The sequence below is a fragment of the Anastrepha ludens genome, chromosome 3, assembly GCF_028408465.1.
Source record: "Anastrepha ludens isolate Willacy chromosome 3, idAnaLude1.1, whole genome shotgun sequence".
Taxonomy (NCBI): Eukaryota; Metazoa; Arthropoda; class Insecta; order Diptera; family Tephritidae; genus Anastrepha; species Anastrepha ludens.
Window position 1 is genome coordinate 118,735,261 of NC_071499.1, and position 13,513 is coordinate 118,748,773.

The 13,513-nt window shown below is 40.0% G+C and overlaps 1 protein-coding gene across 1 annotated transcript; it reads left to right on the forward strand.

The window, feature by feature from the left end:
* Nucleotides 1-467: 467 nt before the first annotated feature.
* Nucleotides 468-13,148, forward strand: LOC128858890 (uncharacterized). The gene is made up of 7 exons (XM_054095449.1): nucleotides 468-755; nucleotides 6,220-6,944; nucleotides 7,016-7,101; nucleotides 8,993-9,663; nucleotides 12,074-12,822; nucleotides 12,881-12,907; nucleotides 12,969-13,148. Exons 1-7 carry the CDS (start codon nucleotides 569-571, stop codon nucleotides 13,074-13,076), a joined length of 2,553 nt encoding a protein of 850 aa, XP_053951424.1. The 5' UTR covers nucleotides 468-568; the 3' UTR covers nucleotides 13,077-13,148.
* The last annotated feature ends 365 nt before the right edge of the window (nucleotides 13,149-13,513 follow it).

A 13,513-nucleotide genomic window follows, 5' to 3' on the forward strand; every position in this document is an offset into this window, starting at 1 on the left:
TTTTGGATATTACTTTAACTCAATTTTTGCAGCTTCCATTGTGGATTTTACTTTTTATTTTTCACAGTGTTATGAGATCGTAATGAGTATGCAGATGATACGCCGAGCAATCAACGCTGCTAAATTTTCTCATAAGAATGTTGTTGTCACCAGGGTGGTAAGTAATATCAGGTGGTAGTAAGCTAATCCATTGAGCTGATTAGTCTTTCTTTCGCTCCTTCGTTTTAGTGGCTTAAAAGTCCAGGAGAACTGTTTTGTTAAAACTTTGATCGAAATTGGAGGAATTCGTGAAATGAATTACTTCATTTTAGCATTAAAATCACCAAATTACAAAAACAAAGTGCATACATTTTCACTACTGCCACCACCTCGTACGAATTCGCCTCGGTTGTGGAGCTGCATTTTACTTAAGCCAGCGACATAAAAGCTACCTGAGAATATTTGCATCATTAGTCGCTTACGTTCGCTTGCGCTGAGCACCAGTTCCACCGGTAAACGAGTAATTTGTCATTAAGATTTTCTCAACACAAAAATATGTGCAGTTTTTTATTGTAAATATTTTCCAAATATGGAGCGTAAATCGGAAAGTGATAAAGAACTGATTTTAACGAAAAGTGAATTGAAGAGTTCCGACTTTGGAAGTTTAAAAACAATTATTTTAAGGCACGCCAATTTGGAACAAACGGACATTGATATGAACGAAGATATTCTTATGAGAGCAACTTATTTGGATTTGTCGTATAACGAGAAAATTGGTAATAAATTGACATGCAAGTGAAGAGAATATCTTAGGCAACTTCATTTTCGGATGTGGATCAATTCATGCAGCCAATGCAAGACCAACTATTCACATCTTTATACATATTGTGCTTATATATATATTTATGTATCGGGTGTTTTTTAAGCTGCCTGAAAACTTTCGATATCGACAACTATGGCTTGACAGCTGTGAATGGCAAACTGTATTCACATTTCTGGTCAGTGATCGGTTCAAGTTCAATTGACCGCGGATTGCGGTCTCTCGATAAGCCCTCTGAAGACGAAGCTCCTCTTATTTACGTGGAAATATAAAATACTTAGGACTCAACTCCCCTCCGTAGCGGGCGCCGCATTCCTTGACAGAAGGCGTTATCGGCAAACGATTGGGACTCTCGCCTAAAGTTGCTTTTTGTCTATACAACACAGTTATAAAGGCAATTTTCTGTAAGGAGTTCCTGTCTGGTGGAGCTCGAACTCGAAAAGGACGACATCAGTTAAAAAGCTGGAGAGGGTCCAAAGGGCTGCTCTTATTGAAATCAGTGGGTCGGTTCGATCCAGTCGTACCCTACACTGAATGTGGCACCTGTGGACTGTGAAGGGAAAACGACTTAAGCTACGGCCAATCAAGTATTCTTAAAGGCTTAGAGTTCATTTCTATGTTAATTGATTAATGTATACTCCCGCCAGGTCTTAGCAGTACTTTTTTCATTCATATTCCCTAAATTTGTATGTAATATTCGGAGGCAGAGCTTAGCAAACAAGCTTACGGATGGCTTGAAGTTAGACGGTAGGGTTGGTGGGAGAGTATTTTGTGAGAAGCTCCTCATAAAGCTCAAATTAAGACTACCGGATCACTGTAGTGTTTTTCAGACGCAGGTAGCCGCAATTAAAGAAGCAGTGGATTGGTTGCTTATCGCTGCAAATAATGTGAGGGAGACAAATATCTAGGAAACCAACAACGGTGAGCACTGGGCTAGTACGCAGACGTGCTAAGTCCCAAGATCCTCCCGTTTTGGATCCTCGTTTGGGAAGCCATTTAATCAAGCCATTTAAGAACGTAGGTTCGAATCTCGATGAAACACCAACATTAAGAAAAACATTTTTCTAATAGCGCTCGCCCCTCGGCAGGCAATGGCAAACCTCTGAGTGTATTTCTGCCATGAGAAAGCTCCTTATAAAAATATCTGCCGCTCAGAGTCGGCTTGAAACTGTAGGTCCCTCCATTTGTGGAACAACATCAAGACGCACACCGCAAATAGGAGGAGGAGCTCGGCCAAACACCCAAAAATCGTGTACGCGCCAATTATATATATATATAAAGTTTGATAAGCCATCCTAAATCGTCAAGAACGCCATTGTGTTTCTTGGAAACTTTTTGCTTCAAAGAATTTTTTAATTATTTCCGGTAAATATATCGGCTGGTACCATGGAAACTTTTGGTTCCTAAGGATTTGTATTTTTGGGTACCTTAGAAGCTTTTAGTTCCCAAGAATTTTTTTATTATTCCCACTAAATATATCGGCTGATACCTTAAAAACTTTTGGTTCCAAATGATTTGTACCTTAGAAATATTTTGTTCCACAGGATTTGTATTTGTATGTGCCCTAGACGCTTTTGGTTCCAAAGAATTTTTTATTTTCTTATTATTGCCGGTAAATATAGTATATCGGCGGGCACCTTAAAAGCTTTGGGTTCCTCAGAACTTTTTTTATTTTTGGTTTATTGATCAATTTTTTTTATTTATTGCAATGTTCACGCCACCATTGACGCCATACGGCCAAATTTATTGGAAAAAGTAGTCGAAGATTTAACTGCTTGAATGGATCATCCAACTCGAAGCCATACAGCTATAAAATTGCCTACTCAGATTATAATAAAAAGAAAAAAAAAAAATCATTCCAACAATATTTCTGTTTCGTACTATACATTTGAAGTTCTCAAGCTCTTAAAAAACACCCGATATGTGTACATAAACATGTTTTTATTTTTGTTGCCGCTTATATTAGTTGATTCATCGTCAAACTCGCCGCGCTTTAGAGTTCTTACCACATTTATTGTTGTTTCTTTGTTTGATTGTTATTTGTTGTTTTATTCTTATGTTGTTGTATTTATTGCATTAATCGTTCATTATTGCTGCTAAGGCCTATCTATAGAGCAGGGGTTGTGATTAGAGTAGTTGATTTCTTCTTCTTCAATTCGCCTTTAATTCGCTTAAGCTGCTGCTGTTATCGTCTGTTTGTATTGCATTAATAATTCGCTGTTGCTAAATGTTGGCTCAATAGATTAGCGATAATTGACGTATTTACATGCATGCGTTTTATTTAGCCACTCGCGAGACATTGCAATCGCTGCATTAAATTATTTTAATTTTCTCGCATGCGTCTTTAGAGATATTGCAAGCACACACATACACACATACACGCATAATTCAGCATGTTTTCGAACAAAGAATGTAATGACAAAAAATTGAGATATAAAGTTAATTAAACCAAAATTAAAAACAAATAGTGAGAATTTAAATATATGAAAAAAGGCAGCAACACATTATTGAAAAACTGGTTTTAGTGCTAATATTCTAATATTAAATTTAAAGATTTAATTAACATGATAATAAAAGTGTTGCAAAACTAACAATTAACGCTCAAAGTGTTTAGCAAAAACAAAAACAACACAATATCGAATCGAACTGAATTGAAAAACGAAAAAAAATTAAATTTTCGGGAAAAAATTGTTTACTCAGAAAAATTATTTCTACTTAGAATTTTTTTTCATTGCTCTGATTTCGCCGACCCTTATACGCTGAAGCTTTTGTATACGGCGTTTGTAGGTTCCAAACTTGAGTATGCATGCAGCATTCGGTCTCCGTATTATACGTGCCATGCTGCTAGGGTTGAATGAATCCCGAAAGTATTCTTACATTTCGCGTTGCGAGATTTAGGCTTTTCGGAGCTTACCTATGAAGCACGATGCTTATTGATTCACTTAAAATCATTGCAGAACAGGGAATAATCTTATGTTGCCTTTCATTTTCGAATTTTCGATTTGATTTGTGGTGCTTGTGCTCGTGTCCCGTGCTTTTTGAGGAGATTTTCCTTAATATTCCGGCCAACGCTCTTCGTAGCTCGGAGTTATTCTACGTTGGCCTCTCAAAATTTGTTGAGATAGATTTTTCATTTTTAAAAGGTCGCCCAATGAAATTTTTCATTATTATAAATAATTAATTTGTACTTTCTTTTTGTATTCCCTATTAACCGTAATATGTATCTACTTAACCTATAAGAATTTATTGGGTATGGGAATCCTTTCTTAGCCAGAGTCACGAACTTTGTGCCATTGGAAGCTACAACTTTACTCCATCTTTCAGGCAGCATACGGATTCCTCTGACGGAAAACTCGAGTACTTTTGACTTGATCCATTCATTGAACCAGTTTTCGATGCTCTCGTAAGAAGTGAACTACTTTCCAATAAGGACTGACTGCATTGATCGGAACAGATGGTAATCCGAAGGTGCAATGCTGTGGTACGTGGCCTACTCTCTCCTCTGTCTGCTTGCCGGAAGAGATTCCAACGCAGAGCCTGCCCAGCAACATTATCAACATTTTTTCTTAGCGTACGCTTACAGCCATTTCCTTTTTCGAATTTCACTCGCGACGTCAAGCGCTGGCTAACTTTTTTTAAAGAGCTCCGAGTTGGATATTGTACGGCGCCAAAAAACTCCCAAAATACGGCGCAGACACCGGTTGAAGAAGATTTGCAAGCGCCTCATGATTGATGCAGTTACTTTTCTAGAGGTGCAACCATAAAATAGAACAGATTTGCACAATTTGGTATAAAGGCTAGTGTTTTATTGTACCACAAAGGCGCGAAGAAGCCAAATGATGTAATAGCTTTGCTAATCCTACACTCAACATCTACTTCAGAACCGCCTTCGTGAGTGACTATGCAGCCAAGACAGGAACATTTTTCTACACTTTCATACAGTTGTACGGCCACAGCAACCGGCTCTGATGTAACCTCATTGATTTTGAGGCCGGTACCTTGAAGTCTTCCGGCATTACTTGCGTAAGCAGCTTTAAGCCACAAGGTGTATACGATAGTAAGCAGATAGCATCCGCGTAGACCAGGTACCTGAGAAATTGATTATTTATCTGCCACTGAATGCCTTTATGCTGATTTTCATTACTCAAATCAGCGCACATGACGTCTTCGATGACAAGAAGAAACAACATTGGGGATTAATGTGCATCTTTGTCGTCCACCTCTCACCACCAGGAAAGGCAAAGAAAGCAATCCTTTGTGCAGGAGCTTTCCCTTATCAGATCAACTGGTTTATCTGGGATGTATCTTCCTCGCAGAGCAGTCCAAATGGTTTCTCGATAGGCGCGGGCGGGCACAGCCTTTTTCGCCCTTTTCGGGCGTTTGGCCAAGCTTTTCCTCCTATTTGTGGCGTGCGGCCTGATGTTGTTCCACAAATGGAGGGATCTACAGCTTCAAACCGACTGTGAACGACAGATAGGAGGAGTTTTTTCATTGCATAAATACACTCGGACGTTTACCGTTGCATGCCAAGGAGCGCCCGCTATTAGAAAAATCTTTTTCTTCATTTTAGTGTTTCACGCAGGGAGATTTGAACCTATGTACTCCGAATGCTAGTCACGCACCCAATCGGTCATGGTGGTTGATTCTATAAAGAAAATGCAAGTAGCTAAAATCCCGATACGTTTCCCTAAAACTCCGGTAGCAAATTTCAAAACTTGACCGCAGATGAGGCACAATTGGAACCAATCAATTTTATTATGGTGAAATGTTATTAGAGGAACGGGTCACAATTAGAGCTTGCTTTATTTTCCTTTCGAACTCATTTTGTGGACTTATAAACAATATGCTCGATTGGATTGCATTCCAACACTTGACGCCGGTGCATATCGCTCCGTGCCATTACTTATATTTTATTTTTTGCCACCTGATTTAGCAGCGATACATTTTATTTGTTTTTTTTATTTCTTCTTTATATTTTCTACGGTTCTATTCATTTTGGTCCTTTGCAATTCCATTTCACTTTCATTTATTTAACTATATTTTATTTCCTCCACATTATTTCATTACTTTTCACTACATTTTATTCCATTTCAGTTGAGTCTACTATATCCACTTCCAGCATACTCCACTCGTTACCACTTCATTGAACTCCCAATAAATTTCTTCAATTCTACAGCAGTTTCTCTCGTATCGATTCGTTTCCTTTAAATGCCCTGTACCCTGCTGAATTTATTAACTTTCCATAAATTTCCACTCCCTTGCATTTGATTCTTTTCCGTTCCCTTCATCACTTTCACCACTCTTCCTTTCGTATTTTATTCTGCTCCGATTTGTTCATCTCACACTTTTATTACATTTATTAAATTGCTTTTACCTTATCTCCCTCAAAATGTTTTAATCTCATTTGCTACTACTTACAGTTTCCATAAACCTTTCCGGAACACAACACATTACCTTGTACCTCAGGAACTGCTCGAGCTTGCGTGATATTAGATGTAAATTTGGTAGCTGCGCTCTACAGAACCTAGACATTGCTGGCTGTTCAATCGACTTGGAGGAACATTTTTTCAAATATGACTTCCCAAGGCTTGCAAACCTAACACTAAGTTGGCAGTCGAATGTTAAATGGCGAAATTTATTTGATAAATTAAAGACTCTGCAAAGACTAACTATAGAAAATATTTGCTGTCAAAATGCTCCTATTTCATATGCACCTGACTGCAATAATGGCTGTAAAGTACTTTTGAAGGCGCTCTCTGAGCACAAAAGCATCAAAGCTATTACGTTTGGTGGCCTACCCAATGAGGATGACATCGCTCATTTGAGCACGTTGACTGGCAGAGAACTAGGATTCCATATTAGAGACGGTGCTGCTAACTGTTTGGCCAGATTGTGTAACCTTAAGAATTTACACACGATCTATCTGGAGCATGCCACTAATGTCACCGATGCAAACTTGCTGAAGTTGATAGTAACTTGTCCAAATTTGGCCAAAATCACGTTGGACTATTGTGCTGGTGTGACAGAAAATTTCATATTCCAAGTAGCCGAGTTCTTGCGTGAACGCGATAAAGATCGCCCACTAAAAGCGCGTTTGAATCTTGAAATGTGCGGTTGTGCTGGTATCAGTGAAGACATACAGGAGGTAAGGCTAGATATTTTGCAATGTAAAGAGTCAACATTCAATAAAAACTTTCTCTTTTTTCTCTTTACAAGCATCCTCTATATGCAAAAGCAGAGTCCGCCATGAGCCTAATTTTATTCTTCAAATGTAAACATGCAACAACCAGCTACCGAAACGAGTAAGTACTCATACCCGTGCACAATTCTACATACAGGAATGTCGCGGGTATTTCCAGGCTAACGGCCGCCGCCCCAGTAAACTAGCTCTGCCTAGTGCGCCGAACGTCACCCATCGTTTATCGTCACTGGAGTAGCTTCATGTAGTAAGACTGCTCCCAATACCACTCCTTAGAGCTGGCATTGAGCCTAATACGGGACCCGAAATTTATTTCTGCTGCGTTTACTAAAGACAGCTCCGCCCAACTACCTGCTCAGGCCTTTCGACACTTATGGAGTGGTGCACACGGTTTGTTTCCACATATTTCTCCCGCATTCCGTTGCCCATAGCTCCAACGGCTTCTACCTCGCGGGAATACAAATAGAACCTCGACGGTTCCTCGGAGCTCAGGCGAGCAACATTACTCCACCGCTTAAGTAATTTTGGCCGAGTTCAGCAGAGCGCGCCAGTCGTTCCCTTCATGTGCTAACCGATGCGAAATGAGATAAATTCCTTTTCCACTTGGTCCTTCCAATGTAGTGGAGGCCTTCTTTTTCTTCATCTACTACCCTCATTTCAGAGCCGCTTGGTTTGTGTTCACTCGTACGATATGATTTAGTCACCGGAGCCGTGTATTATGTCGATGCCTGGGTACATCTGATACTGCTCATCGTTCTCTTGCCCTCGATATTCGCCATTGCTATCACACAAAGGTCATTCAACTTACCTCAGAATCTTTCCTTTGAACACTCGAATGAGATGTTGGTATCGTCCAAAGTTCTGCGTCATGACATGAGATTCTAAAATCTAGTTCGACGAGAGGAAGCTTTACTACTCTCTACTCAGTCCAAAGTAGCATTTGGTGCAATTGCGATTCGGTTAGAGTGGCGGTTATTACGGTTTAACTCCGACGAAAGACCCAGTGCGACGCTAACCACTTCTTGACATGCCTACTCAAACCTACTAAGCCAGCACCCTCCACGAGGCCTTTGCAGAGCTTAGTAAGGCTGCTACAACAAGAAATGTAGGGGTGGGGTTTGATCTGACTATAAGTAGAAGGTGGCGAAAACGTAATAAGCCTATCAGAAGATTTACAATTTTTGCAAATGGTCGTGCCGACGTCAGCACAATCACTTGTGAACTACACAGCTGCAGTATACAGCTTTGCTCACGCCAGGTCAAAATAAAGATTTCCATCGCTCAAAGTCATTTCTTGTATCTTTCAAAGTCTTTCTGGCCCTTGTATCTTGGGCCAAAAACCATGTTTTGCGAGTGTATAGTGAGTCTGAAAGTCATTCAGTTGCACGAAAACTTGCGCTAGAAAGTTTCAAGTTTGGCCAATATTTTTGGGTTCACCAATGACCTTCTAATACAGTAGCAAAGCTCGAGAGCTTCATGTGGATTAAGTCAAATATTTTGTCCATTAGCAGTTACCAGTTATTAAACAGATGTCGGCAGATGGCAGCTCTGTAAATCAAATGAATCGAATGGCTTACTATTCGGGAGTACGTAAGATCGAATCTCCGTGCATGAAACATGAAATAACAGCACATGTTTTTTCCAATAGCGGGCGCTCCTCGGTAGACAATGCCAAACTTCCGAGTGAATTTCTGCCATGAAAAATCTCCTCATAAGAAACCATTTGCCATTCGGAGTCGGCTTGAAATTGTAGGTCGCTCCGTTCGTGGAACAACATCAAGACGCACGCCACAGATGGGACGAGGAGCTTATCCAAATAGCTAACAGAAGTGTACACGCCAATTATTTATTTATTTTTATTAGGTTAGTATTTTGATTTTAGCAGACCTAACAACCCATTGCTCTCCCATTACAAAAGAGTCAGATATTCTAATCTAAAAAAAAATATTTCATTTTCCAACTTTTAAGCCATAAATTTACTAATTCTTTCGCAGCCTCATCATTCCTTATCCACCACCCAATATACAACTTAGCATTTATATGCTTTTCGAGATCTATAGGCAGCTCAGATGCCAGCCATCAGCGCACGCATTCGCAGCTGTTTGTGAAGATTTTGAAAATGCGGCCATCGAAGAGGAGCGTCATTTAAAAATAGTTGCGTGTTGCAAGGCGAAAATTGTATGCAATGACATATATAACGCCTACCTAGAGATCACATCTGAAAACAAGGATTTTTTCAAAAATCGTCCCTGTACAAATGCAACGAGAATGGAACTCAGTTGTCGTAAAGTTATATTTGAGTCCATATTTGATGATTTTCCTAAGCTGGAGCAACTGAAATTAGTCAATTGCTGTATTAATATGGATAAATTCCCGAGAAGCAAGAAGTGCAACAGCGTAAGAGATTTGGAAATTTGGCACGGGAATCCGGTAAGCTTGTGGCGCAGAATAGCGATGCTTTTTCCGAATACCACAAAAGTGATTATGTTTAACAAATTGAATATTTTGGAGAAGAGTTTGCCGATATTTCCGCTAAGAAATGTATTCGAAAATGTCACGAGCGTAATTGCTTGTGGAAATGTTTTGAATGATGAGGACATCAAATTTTTAAAACATCTACCAAATTTGAAAACTTTCGATATTTTCAGAAACTCCGAAGTTACAGGTATGTTTTTAGCTTTTCGTTGATACAAATAATAAAAATTAGTTAGTTATGAAAGTAAAGCATATCTCGTTTAGAGTTGAGCTCGTCGATACTCTTCGATACTGAGACGAAGACTTGTTGGATACTGGAATAAAGCCACATTGCTTTCATCTTCAATGATTTGAGGGTATGGGAAATCTCCCAAGATAATTCAATTTAAAGAAGCTCTGGCATATTTCGTATTGGCTCTGATCGAATCATCTGAACAACTGGGGACGCAGTCGACAATCTCCAAGGAAGCCATTAAATACATCCTTACGAGATGGCTGAGTCATTTCACCTAAAGATGGGTTTCTGGCCATTGCGACATTGAGAGTAACTGCAGAGCTGATGAACTAGTGAGACTCGACAGCAAATTGACTGACCAGTACACAGACAAAGACAAAGGCATACGCTTACAGACCTGTAAGCTACTTATCTTTGAGGAAATCGTAAGATCAGCGAATGAAAGGTGACGTAATAAAACCACCTCAAGAATCGTCCGACAATTGTGGCCGACTCTCAATGTTAAACGCAGAGAATCTCTGCTAAGCCAAAATAAGCACATTCTTAGCACACTGCTCTCAGTTATAACGGGGCACTGTCTAATAGTGAGGCACGCCTAGAGGGCGGGCAGAAACTGTCTAGATGAGGAAAAGAAGGAGACGATCTCGCACTTTCTGTGCTATTGTCCTGCTCTCTACAGACGTAGATTTCCCATTTTTTATAAATTGGAAGATTTCAACTCTGTAGAAGTCAGTTATATTCTAAAGTTTTTGAAAAGCACGCATTGGTTTTAGGAGAGATAAGGGCAAATAACCCATGCGGCCCCTGAAGGAGCTATTTCTCCTGAGTTTGTCCTTCAACCTTACCTAACCTGATCGAATTCAACATCATTATCATTAAGCAGCATTACAGCTCGGGGTGAGCTTTAGTTTCATCAAGTAGACTTCTCCAAGTTACACGATTCAAGGCAGCAGACCACCAGTTATGTATTTTCAAGCTCTTGATATCTTTGATAACGCCGTTGAACCAGTGTTTCATAGGCTTCCCTTTCATCTGGTGGCCAGTACATGGCAATGTTAGAACGGTTTTTGGGGATGTTTCTTACTCATGCGCATGACTTAATCATTAACATCTTCCCCTTTGCAAACGCGCAGTAGCTCTCATTATATCTGATTCTATAATCACCCCTGATTAGACCAGACACTTTTCGTAAGACTCTTCTTTCGAAAATTCGGAGATTTTGTACTGAAGAACTAAAGACTCGTTCCTACTTCCTACTCCTAATAACACAATGTAAAATGTTATGTAGTATCTTTAGGTATAGCGAGTAAGACTGCCGCTGCATGTATCCGCTGAGAGGTTCGAACTACATGCTCGACCTCACTTACGGGCACTCGGAGGGTTCACCTCCCTGACGACAGATCAATGTACACCCTCACTTATTCCAAACGGAATATTCTCCACCCACACTTTTGAACTTGTTCACGGACGGCTCGAAGGGGGAAGGAAGGATTGGTGGAGAAGTATTCTGGAGCTCCCCATCAGACTCAAGTTCAGGTTGCCAAGTCACTGAGTTGTGTTCCAAGTAGAGGTAACCACATTCAAAGAAACAGCCGAGTCGCTACTCACTTGCATAATAACTTTGAAGAAAGTAAGTATCTCCTCCGCCTATTAGGGCCCTGGGCTCAATGATGATGCATTCGAAACTGGTCAGACAATGCTTTACTTTACTTTCGATCGCATCCGGCTTCTTTGAAATAAGGCTCATCTGGGAAGAGCTGGGCAGACAAGTGTCCTGCGTGGTAGTTTCCCCGCGAATGGAGAGGATTTGGATTAACTTGACCACCTGTGTATGGCTTTGCGTCAACTCAGTGAGCGCTGAGCAAGCACATAAACATTTAAGGTCGCGAAATCCTTCAAGCCACATGTAGATCTCGAATTTCAAGAATGTCCTCATAGACACTAGCCGCGACTTGTGCAAGCTGTAGGACTTGGAGTCCTATTTGCGTTAGCTGTACGGAGGATGAAGTGGAATCATCTCAGCACCTTCTTCTTAGCGGCCCTTATCTCTCGGGGCTAAGATTTAGGCATGGTAGTTCTCACTTGTTTGCTGCGTCTGCTTATGTAGTAGGCCTCCATATTAAAAATCTGATGAACTTCAACAGCAGCATAAAACGGTTAGTTTAACCGTAACTCACTCATCGAACATAATTCACAAAGACTTAACCCTTTTCCTTTCCCCTTAGAGCTCGAGCTTGGTAGTTCGTGCAGCTACCTGGGTCTGTCGATTTGAATTTGTAAGACCTCTTATTAAGAATTGTAGTTTTAGCAAATAAGGAAAACTATCTAGTCGATACCTATTAAATCATAAATTCTATTTCCACAGGCAAATACATTTCAGAGTTCCTCAGAGTGGAGCAGCTGTCCCTGCATCACTGCGAAAATTTGAATGAATTTTACTTAGCTGACATCTTGAGTTCGCTGGCCTTAAAGTCACTTGATATCAGAGGCAGTTCATTGTCATTGTTGTCGACACATCTCATGAATGAAATGTGGCTGAGTTGTGTAACTCTCACTAAACTCAAAATGGACTGGCTGAATGGGAAGACAATAAATATACTGGAAATTATTCACACATTAGTGGACATTGAAATGCGAAGATATTCCCGAGTGTTTTTTGAACATCAACAACTCTCACAAATGGAAATTACGCGCTTCTTTCGTATACTCCGTGAGCGCAGAGGCCTCAAAAGACTTACACTTGAGGCTGACTTTTTGAGTAGGAATCGTCAATATTTGGAGCTCTTGACACACTTGACCCATCTGAGCATCATTGCCGACCAAGACGATGATATACGCATAACTCCCGATTTTTATAAATCTATTGGAAAACTAATTAACTTGGAATATTTATACTTGGCAAACTTTTCTTACTGCTATGATGGCGTAATTCACATTGTGGGCGAATGCAGAAAAGTCAAGGTGGTGCGACTGAAGGACTGTGTGGGCTTCTCAGATTTTGTGGCCTACGATATCGTTGAAGTGTTGAAGCGGAAACGTGTGAAGCATCAGCTGCCATTGAGCTTATATTTGATTGATTCTAGAGAAGAATCAACAGAGCATGCATGCAGTGAGGTGAGTACTCGTATTGATCGCTGAAAGCTGTCATCTTATATTTGCTCTCTATTTTTAGGACAGTTCCAGTAGCGCTAGTGATGCAGTGAGTATTCGCGATATCTTTTTGATTTACTATTAATAACAAATTGTCTAAAAAAATACAGGTACCACGTTTTGCAGACATCCAAGACTTTATAGAAGTTATTTTTGTGGAGGAACAACTAATTGGACCAGAAAAATTAAGCCCAAGCGAAATTCTAACTGGGTTATGAAATACGTGGCAAAAGAGAAATATTCGTAAAATAAATATGTGCTAGAAATGGACTGAAAAGTATGCGTGGTTTTGTTTATTTTTGCATCTTATAAAACAAAATTCAAAAATATGTAGGCATGTTCGCTAATAACTATGCACAGGATGCTGCAATTTGCACAGGGTTTTCTGTATTTGGATTCTGCTTTCTCCCGAAAGGCTTCTGCCTGACATAAATTGCAAAAACTTACAAGGAGGCGTGTCCGTAAGCTAAAATGTGTTCGAAAATCATACAACTAATTTTCTAAATGCAGCAAGTCAAAAACGACCTAACCGATTGCTATACTAATTTTATGCTATAAACCTATATAAGCTACCGTTCTGCTTAGAGAAATTAGCTTCCAAGCTGCCCAAGGATGTCGAAGGAAGGAGCATCCTGTGACCATAATCGTCTAGCTG